Source organism: Hibiscus syriacus, unplaced genomic scaffold (assembly GCF_006381635.1).
Source record: "Hibiscus syriacus cultivar Baekdansim isolate YM2019G1 unplaced genomic scaffold, ASM638163v2 tig00113725_pilon, whole genome shotgun sequence".
NCBI lineage: Eukaryota > Viridiplantae > Streptophyta > Magnoliopsida > Malvales > Malvaceae > Hibiscus > Hibiscus syriacus.
This window is the reverse complement of record NW_024063471.1, coordinates 2,345,148-2,366,898: the sequence shown is the minus strand read 5'-3', so window position 1 is coordinate 2,366,898 and position 21,751 is coordinate 2,345,148. Positions and strand designations below refer to the sequence as shown.

The 21,751-nt window shown below is 33.5% G+C and overlaps 1 protein-coding gene across 3 annotated transcripts; it reads left to right on the top strand.

The window, feature by feature from the left end:
• The first annotated feature begins 2,387 nt into the window (after window positions 1-2,387).
• Window positions 2,388-21,302, top strand: LOC120187334 (26S proteasome non-ATPase regulatory subunit 11 homolog). 3 transcript variants are annotated; one of them, XM_039191075.1, is made up of 3 exons: window positions 2,388-2,475; window positions 3,555-4,876; window positions 21,293-21,302. In XM_039191075.1, exon 2 carries the CDS (start codon window positions 3,579-3,581, stop codon window positions 4,845-4,847), a length of 1,269 nt encoding a protein of 422 aa, XP_039047006.1. In that variant the 5' UTR covers window positions 2,388-2,475; window positions 3,555-3,578; the 3' UTR covers window positions 4,848-4,876; window positions 21,293-21,302. The 3 variants fall into 3 exon arrangements, with proteins under 3 accessions (XP_039047006.1, XP_039047005.1, XP_039047007.1); XM_039191074.1 differs by lacking the exon at window positions 21,293-21,302 and having other exon boundaries at window positions 3,555-5,013; XM_039191076.1 differs by lacking the exons at window positions 2,388-2,475; window positions 21,293-21,302 and adding an exon at window positions 2,794-2,808 and having other exon boundaries at window positions 3,555-5,013.
• The last annotated feature ends 449 nt before the right edge of the window (window positions 21,303-21,751 follow it).

Here is a 21,751-nt window from a genome sequence, read left to right as displayed (position 1 = left end):
ATAAAGATATACTCAGAAAAAAGGCATTACTTGTGTAGAGACTATCTTTTGTTTCATTGAAAGACTCTTTCGGGATAATCATGATACTTGTTACTCATATTTGATTATGAGTTACATAAGTTGGATATCAAATTTGTGTTTCTTAATAGTAACATTGATGAATTATTTTATGCGGTGCATTTAGAAAATTGTGTCAAATGATACAAAATTAATGATATGCAAATTAAAGAAATCAATTTATAAGTTCAAGTATCACTCCCATTAATTGTATAAAAAATTTCACCAAGTGATTATCTCGTTTGGTTTTGAGATGAATTTGGTTAATAACTATATATATTATAAGTTCAATGGGAGTAAACCAAATAATACCCTTTATTGCTAAAAGAAACAAGTTTAGTCTTGATTAGTTCCCAAGGGATGATTTTGAAACTAAGGAAATGTAAACAAATATTTATACTCAGTTTTATACGCATTCGGATATAGCTATGATTGTAGCGTATGGTTATAGAATATTAAGTAGATATTTAAGCAATTTGGGTATGAATCGTTGGATAGCATCCAAATTGATTCATATGATAAATTTGAGAACAAAAGTATTACATGCTCACATAAATATGAATGTAAGAAACATCAGGTTTATAGGCTCCGACTTATTGAAATATGAATGTAAATTTTATCACATGAACTGCTAATTATGGATTGATAAGAAAGTCTGATGGAGTTATTTTGTGATAATAAAGTTAAAGTCCTTTATTCCATATTTAATAGAAACACCTTAAAGTCTAATCGCATAGATATTATGTTTCTCGTTGTTAAAGAAAAATCAGAGTGACTATGTGTTTATAGAGCATATTGGTACAAAATCATTATTGCGCACATACTAAGGAAATGTCACCCTAGGTCTTTCATGAGCACACTACTCATGTGTGTATGATATCATTTAAGGATATTCAGTTTCAGTGGGAGTTTGTAATTTAAATGTTCATTTTTTATAGATACAATTTCAATTACTTCAATTTGAGGATTTTTATGTTAAAGTTATTTTCTCCATAAATAAAGTTTGTTTTGGTTTATCCACACTCTAGTTTTGGTAAAATTTGATCTCGCTAATGTTTAAAGAGGATTATTTGGAAATTGACATGTATGGTTCACATTACATGTAATTTCCATGCTACAATCCATGATTGACCTATGTCACTTGATTGTGTTTGTATATGTGACCATTGATAGGTCTAGTCATGATTGATACGACAAAGACTGCTTTGATCCTATATGGATATAGTTGATGGATGAGACTGTTATAGAATACTTATTATATGATAACAAATTTTGAGCTCTTAAGGTTGTACATTTGTCAGGAAACATATGTTGCCCTAGTGGGAGATTGTTGGAGTAAAATCCATATTTATGGTCACATATGTATAATTTACAATGTTATCATAAAGTATGACAGAAAATTAAGTGACCAATTATGTTACATGTGTTATATGTATTAAACTATCATGGAATCAAAGTGTAGATATCATAAGTTGTATTTACAATTTGATGAGGGACATAATTATAAATAATTAAAAGATTGTCCTAATATTCAATCTATATAAAGAGGTAGTGGTCACCAAGAAATAGGTTAACTTGTATTACTCTTATCCCGTCAGAGAATTTTTACAACAAGAGCGAATATATCTTCTTGGAAGATTACAACAAAAGAAAGACTCAAAGATTTCAACCTATCAAATTAATTTAGGTACGCTTCTGTAAATCTAGTATTGTATTCTTATGATTTGGAATGATTAGATCTTAGTTAAATTTTATGTTTTTTATGATTTGGTTCTCACATCTATCTCTTCTCTACCTTTATAAAACAACATAGTGGCAAACAATAGAAAATTAAAGGATCAAGAACCTTTACTCGGTTCTTTACTCGTCTCTCAAAAGTAAGGAAAATTTTGTAAATAAAGACTACCAAACGAGCAACATTGCATTTCAAATAGAATCATTATATAATACTCATCAGATTAAAAGGGGGCAAATGTTATATCCTCATCATTTTGAATGGGTTCCATTTTAAGACCACCTTTATACATATCAAGTAACTCCCTTATAACCCAATAACCAATAACTCAAATAGCATGATGAACTCATAAATTAGGGAAACAAATAAACATGATAGGCATGTAATGACTTGAACCCAACATTCTAAACATTATACATCATCCTATGAACATTCAAAATATTTAACATGACTCCTCAAAGTAAAACAGAACTATGAAAGGCCCAAATTACTTAAAAGCCCAAAATTCTACAAAGCGAAGCTTAACCGAAGTTTCTTGCTGGTTGCTGCATAAAACCCTCTTGAATCGGGTCGGTTTGACCCAAATAAGATGTAGTTAAGTTTAAAGGGCACAATCTGGGTTGAACAGAAAGCGTGCAGCGCAGGACAAGATCTGTTTCTCAAATCTTCTTCTCTTGGTAGAGGTATGGTTTTGACAGTTTAATTTAGGGGTTCGAATTTTTCGAGGCTAGCCTTTGATTTGTTTTTTTTACCCCCATCGGATTCAAGATATGTGTTCTTTGACCTCTGTGATTTACTTCTTTGTATGATTGTTCTTTGATGTGTCCTCTTGTTGTTTGATTTCGATGTGTTATATGTTCGTGGAGGTGCCGCCGGCCTCCACCACCGATTCATCTGAGTAGAACTTTTCGTTCCTTTTCACTTTTGAATGCACAAATATGAGATGACTTAACTTTTTTCCTTTCCTTTCTTTGAGAGAAATGGAACCTTGAGTAGCTAATAATTAAAATTTCCAAGTATGGTTAGATATCCACATTTCTCAAAGTAAATTTTGGCATTTTCATTTCAAGCTTGGAAATTATTAGGGTTTAACTATTATATTGAGAATGCTTATTATCGCTTTGTTTTGATCTCACACGACTGTTTCTTCTGTGAGAAACTACATTTACATTATTTTAGTTAGTTGAGGCTTCCTGGAATGAGACTTTAGTGGGTAACTGGAGATCAGAAAAAAGAACCCTAATGCCCCCTTTTTTGTTCCTCTTTCGCAATATATTGAAACCTATATCAATAACATGCTTTGTGGTTGCAGATAGGTAGATCTTATAGTGTGTGTTTTTCGTAGGAGTTGCTAATACAACACTATAGGTCTCTAACATGACACATAGGATGACAGGCAATGGCTTGTGGGAATCGAATGATTGAACATTTTGTTTTTCGAAATTTTTCGGATGACATATAGTATGACCTGTGAAGGTGATTTGGCTTGTACGAATAGTTCTGTTTTGTGAAAAAAAACGAGTTGTTTGGTTATGCTACTCTTTGTATTGAGTGATGGGAATTTAATTAGTTTCCACTAAATTCCGTTGACTGTTGTTTGTTGAGTTTGTCTGATATGAGATTTACTTACTAAAATGGCTGCAATCCATGTTGTCAAAGCTGCTATAAACTTCTTGGATTTTAACCTTTGTATTCCTTTTTATTCTGAAATTTAATTATTTAAAGTTCATCAGTGACACCAGTTTATTTTCGGTTTTTGCAGGTTTTGGAATTTTAAGCATTTACAATGTCTTCATCATATCTCCCAGCAACCACTGATTCAATTTCTCAGGCCTTAGAAGCCAAAACTCCAGCTGAAGCCATCTCAATCCTCTACCGTGTACTAGAAAATCCTTCATCTGCTCCTGATTCTCTTCGGATTAAAGAGCAGGCTATAACAAATCTATCTGATCTTCTTAGACAAGAGAACCAAGCAGAGGAGCTCAAAAGCCTTCTGACCCAATTGAGGCCCTTTTTTGCAGTAATTCCAAAGGCAAAAACTGCTAAAATAGTCCGTGGTATAATCGATGATGTGGCTAAGATACCAGGAACATCAGATCTCCAAATTTCTCTTTGCAAAGAAGTGGTGCAGTGGACTCGTGCTGAGAAGCGAACTTTCCTACGCCAACGAGTTGAAGCAAAGCTTGCAGCACTTTTGATGGAGAACAAGGAGTACCCAGAAGCACTGAATCTCCTCTCCGGCCTAATCAAGGAGGTTAGAAGGTTGGATGACAAGCTTCTTCTTGTGGACATAGACTTGCTGGAGAGTAAGCTTCATTTCTCTCTTCGAAACCTGCCTAAAGCCAAGGCATCTCTAACAGCTGCAAGAACTGCAGCAAATGCAATTTACGTGCCACCCGCTCAACAGGGTAATATAGATTTGCAAAGTGGAATTCTCCATGCCGAGGAGAAGGATTACAAAACTGCATACAGCTATTTCTTTGAAGCATTCGAAGCTTTCAACGCTCTCGAAGATCCCCGTGCTGTATTTAGCCTGAAGTATATGTTGTTGTGCAAGATAATGGTGAGCCAGGCCGATGATGTGGCTGGTATAATATCATCCAAGGCAGGGTTACAGTATGTTGGTCCCGAACTTGATGCCATGAAAGCTGTTGCCGACGCACATGCAAAACGTTCCCTGAAGCTTTTTGAGATTGCCCTTCGTGATTTCAAGCCCCAATTAGAGGAAGACCCGATCGTTCACAGGCACCTTTCTTCGCTATACGACACCCTATTGGAGCAGAACCTTTGCAGATTGATCGAGCCTTTCTCCAAGGTTGAGATTGATCATATTGCTGAACTGATTGAGTTGCCTGTGGATCATGTAGAGAAGAAACTGTCTCAGATGATCCTCGATAAGAAGTTTGCTGGGACACTGGATCAGGGTGCCGGATGTCTCGTCATCTTCGACGATCCCAAGACGGACGACATCTACCCTGCAACACTGGAAACCATCTCCAACATTGGCAAGGTTGTCGATAGCCTCTATGTGAGGTCTGCCAAGATAATGGCATAATTGCGGCTCGATTCTGGCCAAAAACAAGAGTAGGTATTGGCAAGTTTGAATGTTTCATCCTTTTTTTTAATGGCATTGCGGTAGATTTGAAGCAAATTGTGGATTTGATTTAGACAATCTTGTGTTTGCTCACCATAAGCTTTTCTATTGTTTGACTTTTCGTTTAGAGATTGTTTTTCTATATTATCGATAGCAGAATCTATTAATAAACATTTGTTAAAAAAAACTATTATATTACTTAAACAGTTTTTAATTTTAGCAATTATATTATTATGAGTGCAATCTAAGCCGTTTTATTTATGTGTCTTACCAAATGCCTACTTTCTTTGAAAAAATAAATAAAAAAAGTCGAAATTTACAGGTGAGTCACTTTGGTTATTTTTAGTCATATTATTTTTTAAAATTTGAAATATTGATTTTAACTTAAATGATAACCTTCAAATGATTTTAACTAGTTTGTTCTTTTTTTAAAATTTTTATTTAATCATACTATGTTGTACTGTTTGAATTAAGATTAAAAGTTTTAAATACATGATTTTCATCTTTAAATATAAAAATTAAGTCTACAATTTACATATCATTAAAAGATTAACGACACAATTTAATCTAAAAGAAATTATGCAATTGTTCTCTTTAATGTATTTTGTATTTATTTTTATAATTTAAATTTCAAAATCGTGAGTGTTCCTTTCAATACTATCCCCTCCAAACTTTGAATTCCGTTAAAAGTCCCGTTGATGTGATAAACCTCATATATTTGAAATTTAAGGCCAAATTAAGGTTTCCAATTAGAGGTGTATAAAAAATTCGAATATCCGATTTTGTGTAAAAAAAATATCCGAAACTGAATTTAGGAAAAATCGGTTTTTTTTAAACCGGATCAGATATTTTAAAACCGGATAGTATAACCGGTTTGGGAAAAAATTGGACGACCGGATTTTTTCCCGGATTAAAAACCGGTTTGAAAAAAAACCGGATAAAAATTATCCGGAAAAAAAATCCGGTCTGGGGTTTAAAAAATTGGATGACCGGATTTTTTACCGGATTAAAAACTGATTTTTTTTAAAAAACCGAATTTTTTCAAACTGAAATCGGTTACACCGGTTACATCATCCGGCCTTCCAAACCGGTTATGATCCGAACCGATTTTTTTATAAATCGATTTTTTTGCTTGGTGAAAAAATCAGATCGATTTTTATCCGATCTAAATCGAATTTAAATCCGACTATGTGCATCTCTATTTGCAACGCACCGTTACCGATACAAAAGGCGACCAACAAGACAACGAGGCAATCAACTAGTGTTAAACTGCACCATTAGCCATCCAAATTTTTTTTCTTTTCTTACTTTGATAATTAAGCTATTTTTTCAAAATTCAATCACTAATTTTGTATTTTTTTTAGTTTTCGACCATTCAAGATCAGTAAAAATAACGACATGACATGATATAATATTAATTTTAATCACTAAAACTTATAATAATTAAAATATAATTTAATAAAGTTAATCTTTAATCTTTATAGATCATTTCAAATGTTCATTTTAATTCTAAAAAAATAGTAAATATAAGCATGTAATAAGATAACAACACATTATTATCATATTAGTGAACAATAAGGAAGATATATACATGTTTGAAGATATATACATTATTAGCAGACTTTTGCCGGAGTAGTGTGGTGGGTTTAGGTAGTCCAGAAACCACTTTTTGATAACCGTAAAAAGATTGGGATGGCTTTTGACCGTAAGTAGCTGGCTAACTAAACCTTTATGTCCCGAAACCACGTTTTGATGTTGAGTTAAAAAGGAACGGGGTTGGCGAAGACCAAAACCTCCTTTTGATCATCCTTCAAAACGACTGGGATGGCAAAGAGATGGTCAAGAATACACTCTCTAAAAATTTAAAATGAACAAATTAAGGAGAAATCCATGCATTGATTAATTTATTAATATGAAATGATATTGTATCCTAAATAATTAATTTTGAGGATTCTTTGATCGTTTAATAATAAAATATACAATCAATAATCTATTATAGTATTATTAAAGAGCAACATATAAAATTTGACTCAAACATATAATCGAATTGAAATTATAATCGGTATTTAAATAAAAATATATAATGTACTAATTAATCAACAATAATATAGAATATTATCTGAGATTGTAGTGTATTAACGTAGTAAATTATCTTTATCAAGATCTTGAATGAAAAGTCATGGATGATGAACCAAATCTTTGATATAAATAAATTATTGATTTTGAGCAAATCATGCATATAACATGTTATGAAATAAGAAGAACAAATAAATAAGAAAAAGATATAAGAATGAGGAGATAAATTTGTATTATTATCTTAATATGAATTGTGTACACTACTTTCTCTAAACTCTATAGTTAAAGATATAAGGAGTATGTAACTATGTATCATATAGAATTTTAATCTTAATGGATATTAAAATTCTTAAAATCGTAATAACATAATAAATCAAACTCCTATTTAGTACATAATGTTCTAATAATAATAAGCATCCACGTAAACAAACCTTCATAATAATTTTAAAACTATTAATTAAATTAAAATTTTTAATTCAATATGTAACATCCTAAACCAGATTTGGCCTAAAGTGCCACATTAGGCTGCCGAAACAACCCTTGATTTTCAAAATTTGTTCACTTTCTTTTTAAAACATACTACATGGTATCAATATAAACATACATGACAATTATAAAAACATTTTATAAACTGGAGCTCCGTGACACAAAGTTTAAATCAAAATAGTACATCTTAAGGTTTACAGCTCAAATGCATAAGTAAGGTTATATCTATACACATGCCCACTAAAGCTACAGTACAATACTCTGAATGAGATGCTGGAAGTCATGCTGCAACGGTGTTCCACGATCGGCTCAAGCTACTGATTTGCAAACAAAAAACATTTGAACGTTAAGCTTACAAAGCCCAACAATATAATCACTAATCTAGAGTAACATTAAGAGTTTCATAAACACAAGCATGCTAAAGATAAGGTACTAAACAGTAGGTACATGCATGATCTTAATCAAGTGGTACCTACTTAGGGTTTAGTTATTCTATTACTAAAGTAGGAGTCTCACACTCCCCTTAATCCTCTACTAAGGGCCTCGCCATGAGTACACCTCTATTGGGTCTCTACCCACACTGAATGTAACCGTTTTCATTATCTAAATGCGACACTAATAATCCTCTGCATTGAATGCAACATTGACTCTGTTGTGCATTATTTGAATGCAACATTGTTAGTATATGGTCTCATATAGCCATCATACACTAGTTAACTAAGGGAACCCGATGTCACATAGTATTGGTGAAATTCCCACTAAGTTACTGAATGTTCTCTTGATCTCACATAGTCATCAGGTAGACCATGGAGGGGGAACCTAGTTTCACATAACATCGGTACAACTCCCACTCAATTGAAGCATTGGCTCAGTCTTACATAACCGTCAAGCCAAGTTTTAAGGATATATTTTGCATTGGATTGATGCAACTATACATGCATAATTGAGGGCCCTAAGGCCGCATAATGTTGAAAATGTCCCACTAGGGAAACTAAGGTAGCACGGCTAAACCTAGCATACTTGGACACACTAAAGTGAGGTAATCCTCTCACTAGTTGCTATCTCGCTCGTTCTCTTACCTAAAACATTATGCAAGGGTTTATTAGTCTATTACATTCGTTAGTTTATTAAGCGATTATATTTTATCATTCGCTACTTAAGGGTGTTTTAGTTATTCTTTGTCTCTAGGAAATTCTTTATATTCGCAATATTACAACGATTATTGTGTTTGTTGTGTTTGTTGTTCGTTTTTTGTAACACTAGCTAGTCGGATACTTGACTCAGGTTCATTACTGGGTAGCAACACCGTATTTTCTCTCATCATACTTCTCCACAATACCCCTTGAATTGAAAGGACACCTTATATGTTCTCGTTTCACTAACATTCTTGAAGCACATGATTTACGCTATTACTAAATTATGCTTACTTATTGTATCGTTTATCATTACATTCTCTATAATGATCCTCGTTCTTAACTATTTGATATGTTCTTGATTGAAGATACTTTATATATCACGCTTAGTATGGTTACATCGGTTGTAACCCACTCCTACAAGTTCTTTTAGGTATCTTTGGTCATTTATGTTCCCCATGGACTAAATTCCACCATTACGAATCATTATTAGCTCCTGCATGCGTTAAAGAGATCAAATCTAACCATTGAAAGTGTGTAGTATCGATACTTTACTTGTAGTATTAAAACCCTAAGGTCAAATATCAATACCCCTATGAGTATTTGTACAAAAAATGGTTTCTATTGTTGAAAATTAGACATGGTAACAATATTGTTTCCTTAAGTATTGATATTGTAGGGACAATATCGATACTATTTCCTTGAGTATTGATACTATAAGGGTAGTATCGATACTCTCCTTAGTAGTATCGATACTCCCAGCTAGAAATCCCCAAATTTCATTTCAATTCATCTAGTATCGATACTATTCAAGAAATATCAATAATCAAACCCAGAAATGTCTTATTTAAGCTCGGGACACACCAAAAATTATCTTAAATGTCTTAGTTTGGTTCCTAATCATGGAATATTACTTAGGGTCTTAAAGTGTCATAAAAACACATTCTTTACATCTAAAACATTATTTAATCATGAAATCAAGTATAAACCCTAAATTACTTAAATATACAAATCTTAGCAATTCTTCATATTTATGAAAACCTTAATACTCCAAAGGATTAGAAATACAATAACTTGTTGTTAGAATCTCGAAATGAAGCTCCTTGCTTAGCCACACTCCCTTCCTCTAAGATTTGGATGAAAACCCCTACTTTCTCTTTAGCTATAAAGAACCAAGGCTTGAAACATCAAAATAAGTTTGTTGGAGGGATTGATGACAAAATTGAAGCTCAAAAGAAGTATTAAAGGTTCTCAAGATCTTACTTTTTGAGCTAAGCACTTGTAGAGGAACACGAGAATGATGAAATGAAGAGAAGAATATGGAATGAGATATAAAACCCCCTATTTTTTAAAAAAAGGTGAAATTGTACATTTGGTCCTTTGTAATCTTTTTACTATTCAATAATATTCTTTTTATGGCTAATTGGGTCCAATTTCAACCCAATTTAGCCCAACGACTAAAATTATGAAAACCATGGGGTCCACATGCCTCTCGGGTAAACCTGAAACTACTAGTGTAGAGATTGGGAAGTTACACAATAAAATATATATAATTATAAAACAAAAAAATGGTAAATAAAAAATTAATTTAATTATGAAATATAAAAAATATATGAATTATAATTCAACCTAAATATTATTTTATTACCCATTTAACACTTATTTAGGTTCATGTAGGGGTTAAGTGCTAACATATCTTATATCTCAAGTTTGATTTCTTCTAAATCTAATTCACATTTTCATTGCTTAAATCAAAACTTAACTAATTTTTTATCAATTATATAATAATTAATTAGTTTGGTGCAATACTTGAACATAAAAATCATACATGTTCAATCACCTAATTTCGTTTATATTTTTCTAAATTTTCACTATTAGTAGAATGAAATAATTATCATCAATTTATTGAAGTTTAAAATTTATTTTTTATTAAGTGAGGGTGATTACAAAGTATTATATATTCTAAATACTCTCAACTATTTGACAATGAACGTTCAATCACCTTGCTGCAGTCACTCGTGCTTGATCCTCAACTCTAGGAACAACAATGATTCCTTTAACTACTGAGGTAAGTTAGTTTGTGCAAGTATTAAGTTGGTTTGTGCAAGTATTAAGTTTATTAACATTAAAATGAAGATAAAAATAAAATAATTTATAAATATTAATCATAGTATTAAACTATGCTTGTGGTATCTGTCGTGATTACGAATACTTCGGACATCACGGGACGTGTCATGGGTGTGATTTCTTCATCAAAAATTACAATACTTCTAAAATATTATATTTATAAATTTTAAAACTATAATTTAATATTTTAATATTAATATACTTTTTTAATATTTCTATTTTAAAAATAAACTTTTAATTTTATAGATAAAAATTTATTAAAAAAATGTAAACCATACAAATGCTACCATGTTGGATAATGAATAATAAAAATTATAAATTTAATGAATAATATATAAATAAATCATTAAAAATATATCAAAGTTCTCATATTTTAACATAAAAAAGTTAGGGTGACGGGGTAATATCGGATCCTTGTGAAGTTAAGGTATTCATTGTTAATCATTTTTGAAAAGCCAATAACCAAAAAACAATATTAAAAGTTCAAGATTTGAACATGAATTTTTTTTAAGTTAGACAATATTAGGGAAAAGAATTTAGAAGCTAAATTTATTGAGTTAGAAATTTGGCAAGTTGTTAAGTCGCTGGATAGTAATAGTGCTCTCAACCCCGATGATTTTAATCTCGACTTGTAACACTCTGAATACCAGTCTCCTGGTTTTGTATTGTAACCCCGACAGACCGATAAGGGTAGCCCGATCCGATCCGGGAAGTCACATTAGGGCCACAGGAGCGACCCACTGTAAAAATAGCAGAAAATTTAAAACTTTTTATCAGAACATGTAAACTTATAAAATCAGTTTTCACTATTTAAAAATAAAACAGATTTCCAAACACGTATATAAATCAAAATACAATTACATGCCCCCTAATCACATGTACCATACTCTGCAACAACTCCGGAAGAACTCCCTTACTGAAGTCGATAGATGCACTGGTACAATTCTTTTAACCTGAAAAGGTGAGTAATAGAGTGAGCTTTGGAAAGCTCAGTAATACAGAACTACCAGATGATGCTGATGAACGTGCAGATACAGATAAATATTTATTTCCTTATTGTTTCCGAACATTTACATATTTTTATGCTGAGCAAAGATCCTACTGATATTTCAGGTGGTAACGAACAATGAGTTTTCAGTTCAGAGAAATATTTTGGATGACTGAGTTCAGGAGATCAGAATAGGTTTCTAGTGTTCCCAAAAACCATGTAACTTTTCAGATCTTTTTAAAACATATATATATATATATATATATATATATATATATATATATATATATATATACCCCATCCGTTCACATCATAAATGTGTAGGTTCCCCAGAACCATACACCCAACCGCACATGCCATTTAGACCCTGAGCACAAAGCCGAGGAGTCTGCAGATAATCTTCCTCCAACAATAAACCCCCCAGATAAAATATTTCTCCGTCGGTAAACGGAGATATCAGAAATCAAAACAGAATTCATATCAGATATCAGAACATAATCCAGATCAGAAATCAGAACAGAATTCAGGTAATGTATCATAACAGAATTCAAGTCAGAAATCAGATAAAATATTTATATGATTAGGGAACACACCAGAGTTTACAGGTATTATTTAAAGGTACTGTATCAGGCAGAGAAACACAGTTCTTCAGTATGTCGATAGAATGTTGGAATTTAGAATCACTATTGGAAGAGTTCATTAACTGACAGAATCATCAGTTATTCAGAATGTGAATTATCAGGATCATATCTTATTCGGACAGTTTTCAGAAGTTGTACGTAATCAGAAGGGTATTCAAAATCCTTTGCATCCATGTCAATTGATCGGATAATCGAACAACTTGATAACGAAGATTCAGAACCTTAACAATTTATATCCATTGGTCAATTCATTTCCCTTCCAGGGTATTTACTTTTAATACCACAAATTCTTGTTCATAGATCACCTTCAGAATCATCGCTGAATAGATCTTCCAATGATCTTTATTTCATTTCCAAGCTTCCACGATATCATGAAATACTGACGGGCTTGATTTGTAGTTCATGTTCCATAAGGACAATACATCTTATAAACTCATCAGAATTTCCAGACTTATCCAATTCACTTACTTAATCCTCAATCATTGAGGTTACTTAGCTTATTTAGCAGTCAAATCCATTCCAGTTACTTCGGGGTTTTTCAGAGTAATTTAGACGTTACTGAATTTTAGATACATGTTGTACTTCCATTCCATTCGATTTGGTCTTCATGGTTGATTTGTCGAACAAACGTCTAATTCTTAGTACTGAATGCGATCTAGAGTTGAGTTGAGTTGAATACTTCCAAAATTATCATCGAGTCAAACTTAAGAAGACGAACATGTATTCCAGTAATATCTATGCCATTCAGGTATTGACATAGCTTTAGGGTTGATCTACTCACTTAAATTATGTTCCATTACTTTTAAAGGTAGGCTAATGCCTATGCTTATTTAGATTCCTTAATTAATCCAAGGCATTTGCTTGGTATAGGTTATGAGGGTATTTTGGTAATCTTGATGTCCAGTTTTATTCTATTTATTTCAGAGCTCGAGGATATTCAATCATTCCTTGGTGATATTCTTGGGTTATTTCCATTACAGGGGTATTTTGGTCATTTTATAGATCTACAGTATCTCAATCTTTTCCTGTCATCCGGTCTTATTATTTAATTCAATATTATCATTTACTTCAGTCCTTTCGAACAATTCTGACAGCAGAATACCCCCGATAAATTACTCTTCAAGTATTTACTCATTATTCGAATATTTTCGGGTCAAGTGTCTTCTCATATCTTACAAACGGAATATCATGAATTTTTCTGTACAAAGATAGGATCTTAACAATTAAATTGGTATTTAATCGAGTTAAGTATAAATCCTCAAAGTACTTTCTCATTCAGGGTCAATTTAGACTATTTTATCTCTCAAGGGTATTTTCATAATTTCTTAACCAGATAATTTCGATATTAGCTCCTAACGAAAACAATATAATATAGAGATTCTATGATTAATTGCTTCCTCGAACATTTTTTTGATCTTGAAATGATTCCTTAAAAGACTTTTAGTATCTAGCATAAACCTTCTTGGGGTTAAAAACCGGTTATCCATAATTTCCAAGTAAAACTAACATTCCTTATGCACATCAATAGTTTTAGCAGATCAATAATTCTTTTTAGATTTATTAATCCACTTCCAGAGATAATTCTTGTCATTTTCCAACATAAGGGTAATTTTGTAATTTTACCTAATCGAAATATTCTCATAATTTATCATCTAAGTACCTTTAATTAGATAAATTATAATCTACAATCCATGGTTGATTCTTTTATCACTTAATTCCAGAACTTGTAATTTAATTCCAACTGTCCTCCAATTTCTTATAATAGTCATCTGAGCCATATTCAATTATCTACTTTATACTGTATTCATATCTAGTGTAGATCTTCATTAATTATACATATGAGACCAAACATTTCCATTCATGCATTTACCAATACAAACATGTTCTATTAAGCATAAAGAGGTAGTAAAGTATTACCTCGATTTTCGTGCAATATTGATCGACCATAAAAATTCCATTCGAGTGCCTTTTATCTTCAATTCAACTTCCAATAATTCCTCAGATACATATCAACATAAATTATATCAGAAACGGAGCTTAATTACGATAAACGGATCGAATCGGGTGATAAATCAGTGAAAGACGGCTTACCGGGTTCAAATTTGGTGAAACAGACTTCGGATTTGGATTCAGGACGTCGAAAGCATAAAATATGACTTTTCGAAAATTTGGAATTTTCGGTCAAAATCAAAGTCAACGGGTTTGACCGGCAATTTCGAGGCCTTCGGGTTCGAATTTCGAAAAACATACAGCAGAATCGGATTTGGAACGTCGAAAAATGTCAGGATAGGTATACTTGGTCGAAGTCAAAGGTCGTTTAATGCCCGGTCAAAGCCAGTCAAAGTTTTGGTCAACAGTGGTCAACGCCGGTCAACGGTCAACGTTTCAACGGTCAACGTTTCAACGGTCAACGGGTCAACGGTTCGGGTCGGGTAAATGGGTCGGGTCGGGTCGGGTTATGACCGGTCAACTATGCACCAAAACCGGTCAAACCGGTCATTTTTCCTTCCCCACGCACAGTGGCGGCGCGTGGGGGCACGTGAACAGTGTTCTGATATTGGAAAATTCCCGGAAAAATTCCTAAAAATTATTTTAATCGATTTCGAGATACTTACAAAGCTCGGTTCAATTTTTTGAACGGCGGAGAGCTCGATTTCAACGAATCGGAAACTTTGATCGCTTCACCTCCACACGCGCCGCCGCCGTCGGAGAAAAGGGAGGACACCGGTGGAATCGGAACGGCTCAAGGAACACGATGGTGCGGGAGGTGTCGTAAACGGATGACCCAATCGTCGTGAATCGATGAAAAACCAACTAAAATCGAGTTATTATCGACGATACTTCCGACTAAAATTAACAACGAACGGCGATGATTCACGACGAAAGGTTTGAGGGGTTTTGTTCCTCGGTTGACAACGAACACGATGGTGGTTTCGGCTTGTCGATCGGAGGTCGGACGGCGAGTAGATCGGAGTTGGAAGGAGGGTTGACGGGAGAGGGAAAACTGGAAAAATTTCCAGAAACATACGGGGGATTGGGGTTTATAACATCTCATATTTAAAAATGGTTAAACCAAGAGTTTAGCCACTGAACTTCCTGCACTTCATAAAACAATCTGTCAACTTTAAAATTTTACAATTTAACCCACTGTTTCTTTCAAAATACCAATTAATTCCACCACTTTATAATTTCTTAATTTTAGCCCCTAAATTAGGGTGTTACAATTCTCCCCTCCTTAAAAGAATTTCGTCCTCGAAATTCATTCATGTCACATAATTGCATAAATGAAACTTCCATCAGTTCTTTCAAATATAACAATAGCTTTTACAAAAGTACGATTCCTCCACTTTTCCTTAACCAGCTGAGCATACATTATTATCATAAAGTTTCCTTATTTCAATAAAAGAATCCGAACAAAAATTTTCTCGAGTAATCAATCTCTTCAGAATTCTCCCTCAGTCCAAGTAAATACTCAAAACAACTTTATCCTTGTGAAATCAATTCAACATTGGTTACGTGAATAGGCTCGTAGAGCAGCAGCATATCTCAATTTTATTTCTGGAGTCAAGTCAGAATTTCTTAGATGAATAACTCTCACATGGCTAAGGCACTTTACTGCGTTTAGACAGATGTTACTGGTATTCCTTTTTGTACAAGTATAGCCTTAACAGATAAAACTTTGGTTTACTCGCTACAGATAGGGACTCAGTCCTGGAGTTCCGGCTCAAAGAGGTACGATTGCAGTCTAGGGGCATGTACTGATCAGACATATTTTGACATTCGACCGGCCGGTCTAACTTGAAAATTTTGACTCAAACCATACCTCTGATACCACTAAATGTAACCCCCACAGACCGATAAGGGTAGCCCGATCCGATCCGGGAAGTCACATTAGGGTCACAGGAGCGACCCACTGTAAAAATAGCGGAAAATTTAAAACTTTTTATCAGAACATGTAAACTTATAAAATCAGTTTTCACTATTTAAAAATAAAACAGATTTCCAAACACGTATATAAATCAAAATACAATTACATGCCCCCTAATCACATGTACCATACTCTGTAACAATGCCGGAAGAACTCCCTTACTGAAGTCGATAGATGCACTGGTACAATTCTTTTAACCTGAAAAGGTGAGTAATAGAGTGAGCTTTGGAAAGCTCAGTAATACAGAACTACCAGATGATGCTGATGAACGTGCAGATACAGATAAATATTTATTTCCATATTGTTTCCGAACATTTACATATTTTTATGCTGAGCAAAGATCCTACTGATATTTCAGGTGGTAACGAACATTGAGTTTTCAGTTCAGAGAAATATTTTGGATGACTGAGTTCAGGAGATCAGAATAGGTTTTCTAGTGTGTTCCCAAAAACCATGTAACTTTTCAGATCTTTTTAAAACATATATATATATATATATATATACCCCCATCCGTTTACATCATAAATGTGTAGGTTCCCCAGAACCATACACCCAACCGCACATGCCATTTAGACCCTGAGCACAAAGCTGAGGAGTCTGCAGATAATCTTCCTCCAATAATAAACCCCCCAGATAAAGCATTTCTCCGTCGGTAAATGGAGATATCAGAAATCAAAACAGAATTCATATCAGATATCAGAACAGAATCCAGATTAGAAATCAGAACAGAATTCAGGTAATGTATCATAACAGAATTCAAGTCAGAAATCAGATAAAATATTTATATGATTAGGGAACACACCAGAGTTTACAGGTATTATTTAGAGGTCATGTATCAGGCAGAGAAACACAGTTCTTCAGTATGTCGATAGAATGTTGGAATTTAGAATCACTATTGGAAGAGTTCATTAACTGACAGAATCATCAGTTATTCAGAATGTGAATTATTAGGATCATATCTTATTCGGACAGTTTTCAGAAGTTGTACGTAATCAGAAGGGTATTCAAAATCCTTTGCATCCATGTCAATTGATCGGATAATCGAACAACTTGATAACGAAGATTCAGAACCTTAACAATTTATATCCACTGGTCAATTCATTTCCCTTCCAGGGTATTTACTTTTAATACCACAAATTCTTGTTCATAGATCACCTTCAGAATCATCGCTGAATAGATCTTCCAATGATCTTTATTTCATTTCCAAGCTTCCACGATATCATGAAATACTGACGGGCTTGATTTGTAATTCATGTTCCATAAGGACAATACATCTTATAAACTCATCAGAATTTCCAGACTTATCCAATTCACTTACTTAATCCTCAATCATTGAGGTTACTTAGCTTATTTAGCAGTCAAATCTATTCCAGTTACTTTGGGGTTTTTCAGAGTAATTTAGACGTTACTGAATTTTAGATACATGTTGTACTTCCATTTTATTCGATTTGGTCTTCATGGTTGATTTGTCGAACAAACGTCCAATTCTTAGTACTGAATGCGATCTAGAGTTGAGTTGAGTTGAATACTTCCAAAATTATCATCGAGCCAAACTTAAGAAGACGAACACGTATTCCAGTAATATCTATGCCATTCAGGTATTGACATAGCTTTAGGGTTGATCTACTCACTTAAATTATGTTCCATTACTTTTAAAGGTAGGCTAATGCCTATGCTTATTTAGATTCCTTAATTAATCCAAGGCATTTGCTTGGTATAGGTTATGAGGGTATTTTGGTAATCTTGATGTCCAGTTTTATTCTATTTATTTCAGAGCTCGAGGATATTCAATCATTCCTGAGCTTGGTGATATTCTTGGGTCATTTTCATTACAGGGGTATTTTGGTCATTTTACAGATCTACGGTATCTCAATCTTTTCCTGTCATCCGGTCTTATTATTTAATTCAATATTATCATTTACTTCAGTCCTTTCGAACAATTCTGACAGCAGAATACCCCCGATAAATTACTCTTTAAGTATTTACTCATTATTCGAATATTTTCGGGTCAAGTGTCTTCTCATATCTTACAAACGGAATATCATGAATTTTTCTACACAAAGACAGGATCTTAACAATTAAATTCGTATTTAATCGAGTTAAGTACAAATCCTCAAAGTACTTTCTCATTCAGGGTCAATTTAGACTATTTTATCTCTCAAGGGTATTTTCGTAATTTCTTAACCAGATAATTTTGATATTAGCTCCTAACGAAAATAATATAATATAGAGATTCTATGATTAATTGCTTCCTCGAACATTCTTTGATCTTGAAATGATTCCTTAAAAGACTTTTAGTATCTAGCATAAACCTTCTTGGGGTTAAAAACCGGTTATCCATAATTTCCAAGTAAAACTAACATTTCTTATGCACATCAATAGTTTTAGCAGATCAATAATTCTTTTTAGATTTATTAATCCACTTCCAGAGACAATTCTTGTCGTTTTCCAATATAAGGGTAATTTCGTAATTTTACCTAATCGAAATATTCTCATAATTTATCATCTAAGTACCTTTAATAAGATAAATTATAATCTACAATCCATGGTTAATTCTTTTATCACTTAATTCCAGAACTTGTAATTTAATTCCAACTGTCCTCCAATTTCTTATAATAGTCATCTGAGCCATATTCAATTATCTACTTTATACCGTATTCATATCTAGTGTAGATCTTCATTAATTATACATATGAGACCAAACATTTCCATTCATGCATTTACCAATACCAACATGTTCTATTAAGCATAAAGAGGTAGTAAAGTATTACCTCAATTTTCGTGCAATACTGATCGACCATAAAAATTTCATTCGAATGCCTTTGATCTTCAATTCAACTTCCAATAATTCCTCAGATACATATCAACATAAATTATATCAGAAACGAAGCTTAATTACGATAAACGGATCGAATCGGGTGATAAATCAGTGAAAGACGGCTTACCGGGTTCGAATTTGGCGAAACGGACTTCGGATTCGGATTTAGGACGTCGAAAGCATAAAATATGACTTTTCGGAAATTTGGAATTTTCGGTCAAAATCAAAGTCAACGGGTTTGACCGGCAATTTCAAGGCCTTGGGGTTCAAATTTCGAAAAACGGACAGCGGAATCGGATTTGGATTTGGATTTGGAACGTCGAAAAATGTCAGGATATGTATACTCGGTCGAAGTCAAAGGTCGTTTAATGCCCAGTCAAAGCCAGTCAAAGTTTTGGTCAACAGTGGTCAACGCCGGTCAACGGGTCAACGGTTCGGGTCGGGTCAACGGGTCGGATAAACGGATCGGGTCGGGTTATGATCGATCAAACCGGTCAACTATGCACCAAAACTGGTCAAACCGGTCATTTTTCCTTCCCCGCGCGCAGTGGCGGCGCGTGGGGGTGCGTGAACAGTGCTCTGATATCAGAAATTCCCGGAAAAATTCCTAAAAATTATTTTAATCGATTTCGAGATACTTACAAAGCTCGGTTCAATTTTTTGAATGGCGGAGAGCTCGATTTCAACGAATCGGAAACTTTGACCGCTTCACCTCCACACGCGCCGCCGCCGCCGGAGAAAAGGGAGGACACCGGTGGACTCGGAACGGGTCAAGGAACACGATGGTGCGGGAGGTGTTGTAAACAGATGACCCGATCGTCGTGAATCGATGAAAAACCAACTAAAACTGAGTTATTACCGACGATACTTCCGACTGAAATTCACAACGAACGGCGATGATTCACGACGAAGGTTTGAGGGGTTTTGTTCCTCGGTTGACAACGAACACGATGGTGGTTTCGGCTTGTCGATCGGAGGTCGGACGGCGAGTAGATCGGTGTTGGAAGGAGGGTTGACGGGGGAGGGAAAACTGGAAAAATTTCCAGAAACATATGGGGGATTAGGGTTTATAACATCTCATATTTAAAAATGGTTAAACCAAGAGTTTAGCCACTGAACTTCTTGTACTTCATAAAATGGTCTGTCAACTTTAAAATTTTACAATTTAACCCACTGTTTCTTTCAAAATACCAATTAATTCCACCACTTTATAATTTCTTAATTTTAGCCCCTAAATTGGGGTGTTACATGTATCGACCCAATAATTTATTCAATATGCTTATTATAACATGGAGTTCAATTGGTTCGAAATTGAGTTCAATCGAGTGAGAATTTAGTTCAACTTGAGATAAAAATAAGATTTTAAGTTGAAAAAAAGAAAGAACTAAATGGTAATTAGACCATTGGGTAATAAAAAGGCTGAAATTAATTTATTTTTATGAGGTTAGTGTGGGTTTAAAGTTAAAAACCCCTTTCTCCTCTTTTTCTTCACTGTGCCTTCTACTTCATCTTCTTGTTCCTCTCTCATTCTCCACCAAGTAAGAGTTATAGTTCGAAGCTTTATCTTTCTTCATCTCTTTCCTCGTCTAAAAATTTAGAGGTAAGATTCATAACCAATATTTCTTGAGCTTTCATGAAGTTTTGGTAAGGTTTGCACTCTAAAAGCTTTCTCTATTGATTTCTATTCATTTTTCATGTGGTTTAGTTGTTTTTTAACAATTAATATTCTTTTGTTTCATGTTGGAATTGTTTGTTTGCATTTTGGTGGTGAAAAAGCGGTCCAAGAACCCCCATTGAGCTAGGTTAAGGAAATGTTGATCCTTGGGTAAGCTATAGACGTTTTTAGGTTGCTAAGAGCTGAGGTAACACACTATAACTCTTCCTTACTACTTATAGGCTTGTTTGGCTATGGTGAAGCATGTGAGGGTTGGGTGTTTTATTTGTTATTATGGATATTTTTTATTGTTACTTTAGTGTAAAAATGATGTATGATGACCCTAATAATTTCATATGCTTTAATAATAAACTTAGACCTTAACATAAGTGTTTAGGGTGAATTTTAGGGTGAATTTTAGGGTGTTTTTTAAGCCAAACAAGATATTTCTGGGTTACAGTGTCGATACTCCACGAATAGTATCGATATTATTCAAATTCTGCGTGAAATTAGACTATCTTATTGGGGGGAGAATTTTAACATCGCAAAAACCAGGCTAGTGACTAAATTGTAAGATTTTGAAAACGTCATGTCTAATTTTGAAAAACTAGAAAGTTCGTGGATTTATTTGGAATAATTTTTTAGAAGGATTGCTTAGAAAAGATTAAAAGACAAAGAGATATATTGGTCTTTTGGAAAATAATTAATTTAAAATTATTAAGGGGGTATTATATCCACACGTGGAAGGAAAGAAAGATTATAAGAGAAATCTAGAATCCTTTCTCCATCATTTCTTCCTCCTTTCTACGTGAGTGCTTGGCTAAGGTAAGGATTCTTCCAATTGATTATTTCTTATAATTTATTAGTAGTTTTGACTCTTGGAGTATTAAGGAATCTTTAAGAGAAGTAGAAACTAACAGAGTTGCATGATATGGGAGATTTTGTATAAAGGGTTTTTAAGTAAATTGATGAGAAAAGGTTAATAAATGGATTTTGAAGTCATATTTGACTTGT

Bases quoted from the DNA above. Each gene is read 5' to 3' on its own strand.
- LOC120187334 (XM_039191075.1), top strand. From the start codon at position 3,579: ATGTCTTCATCATATCTCCCAGCAACCACTGATTCAATTTCTCAGGCC.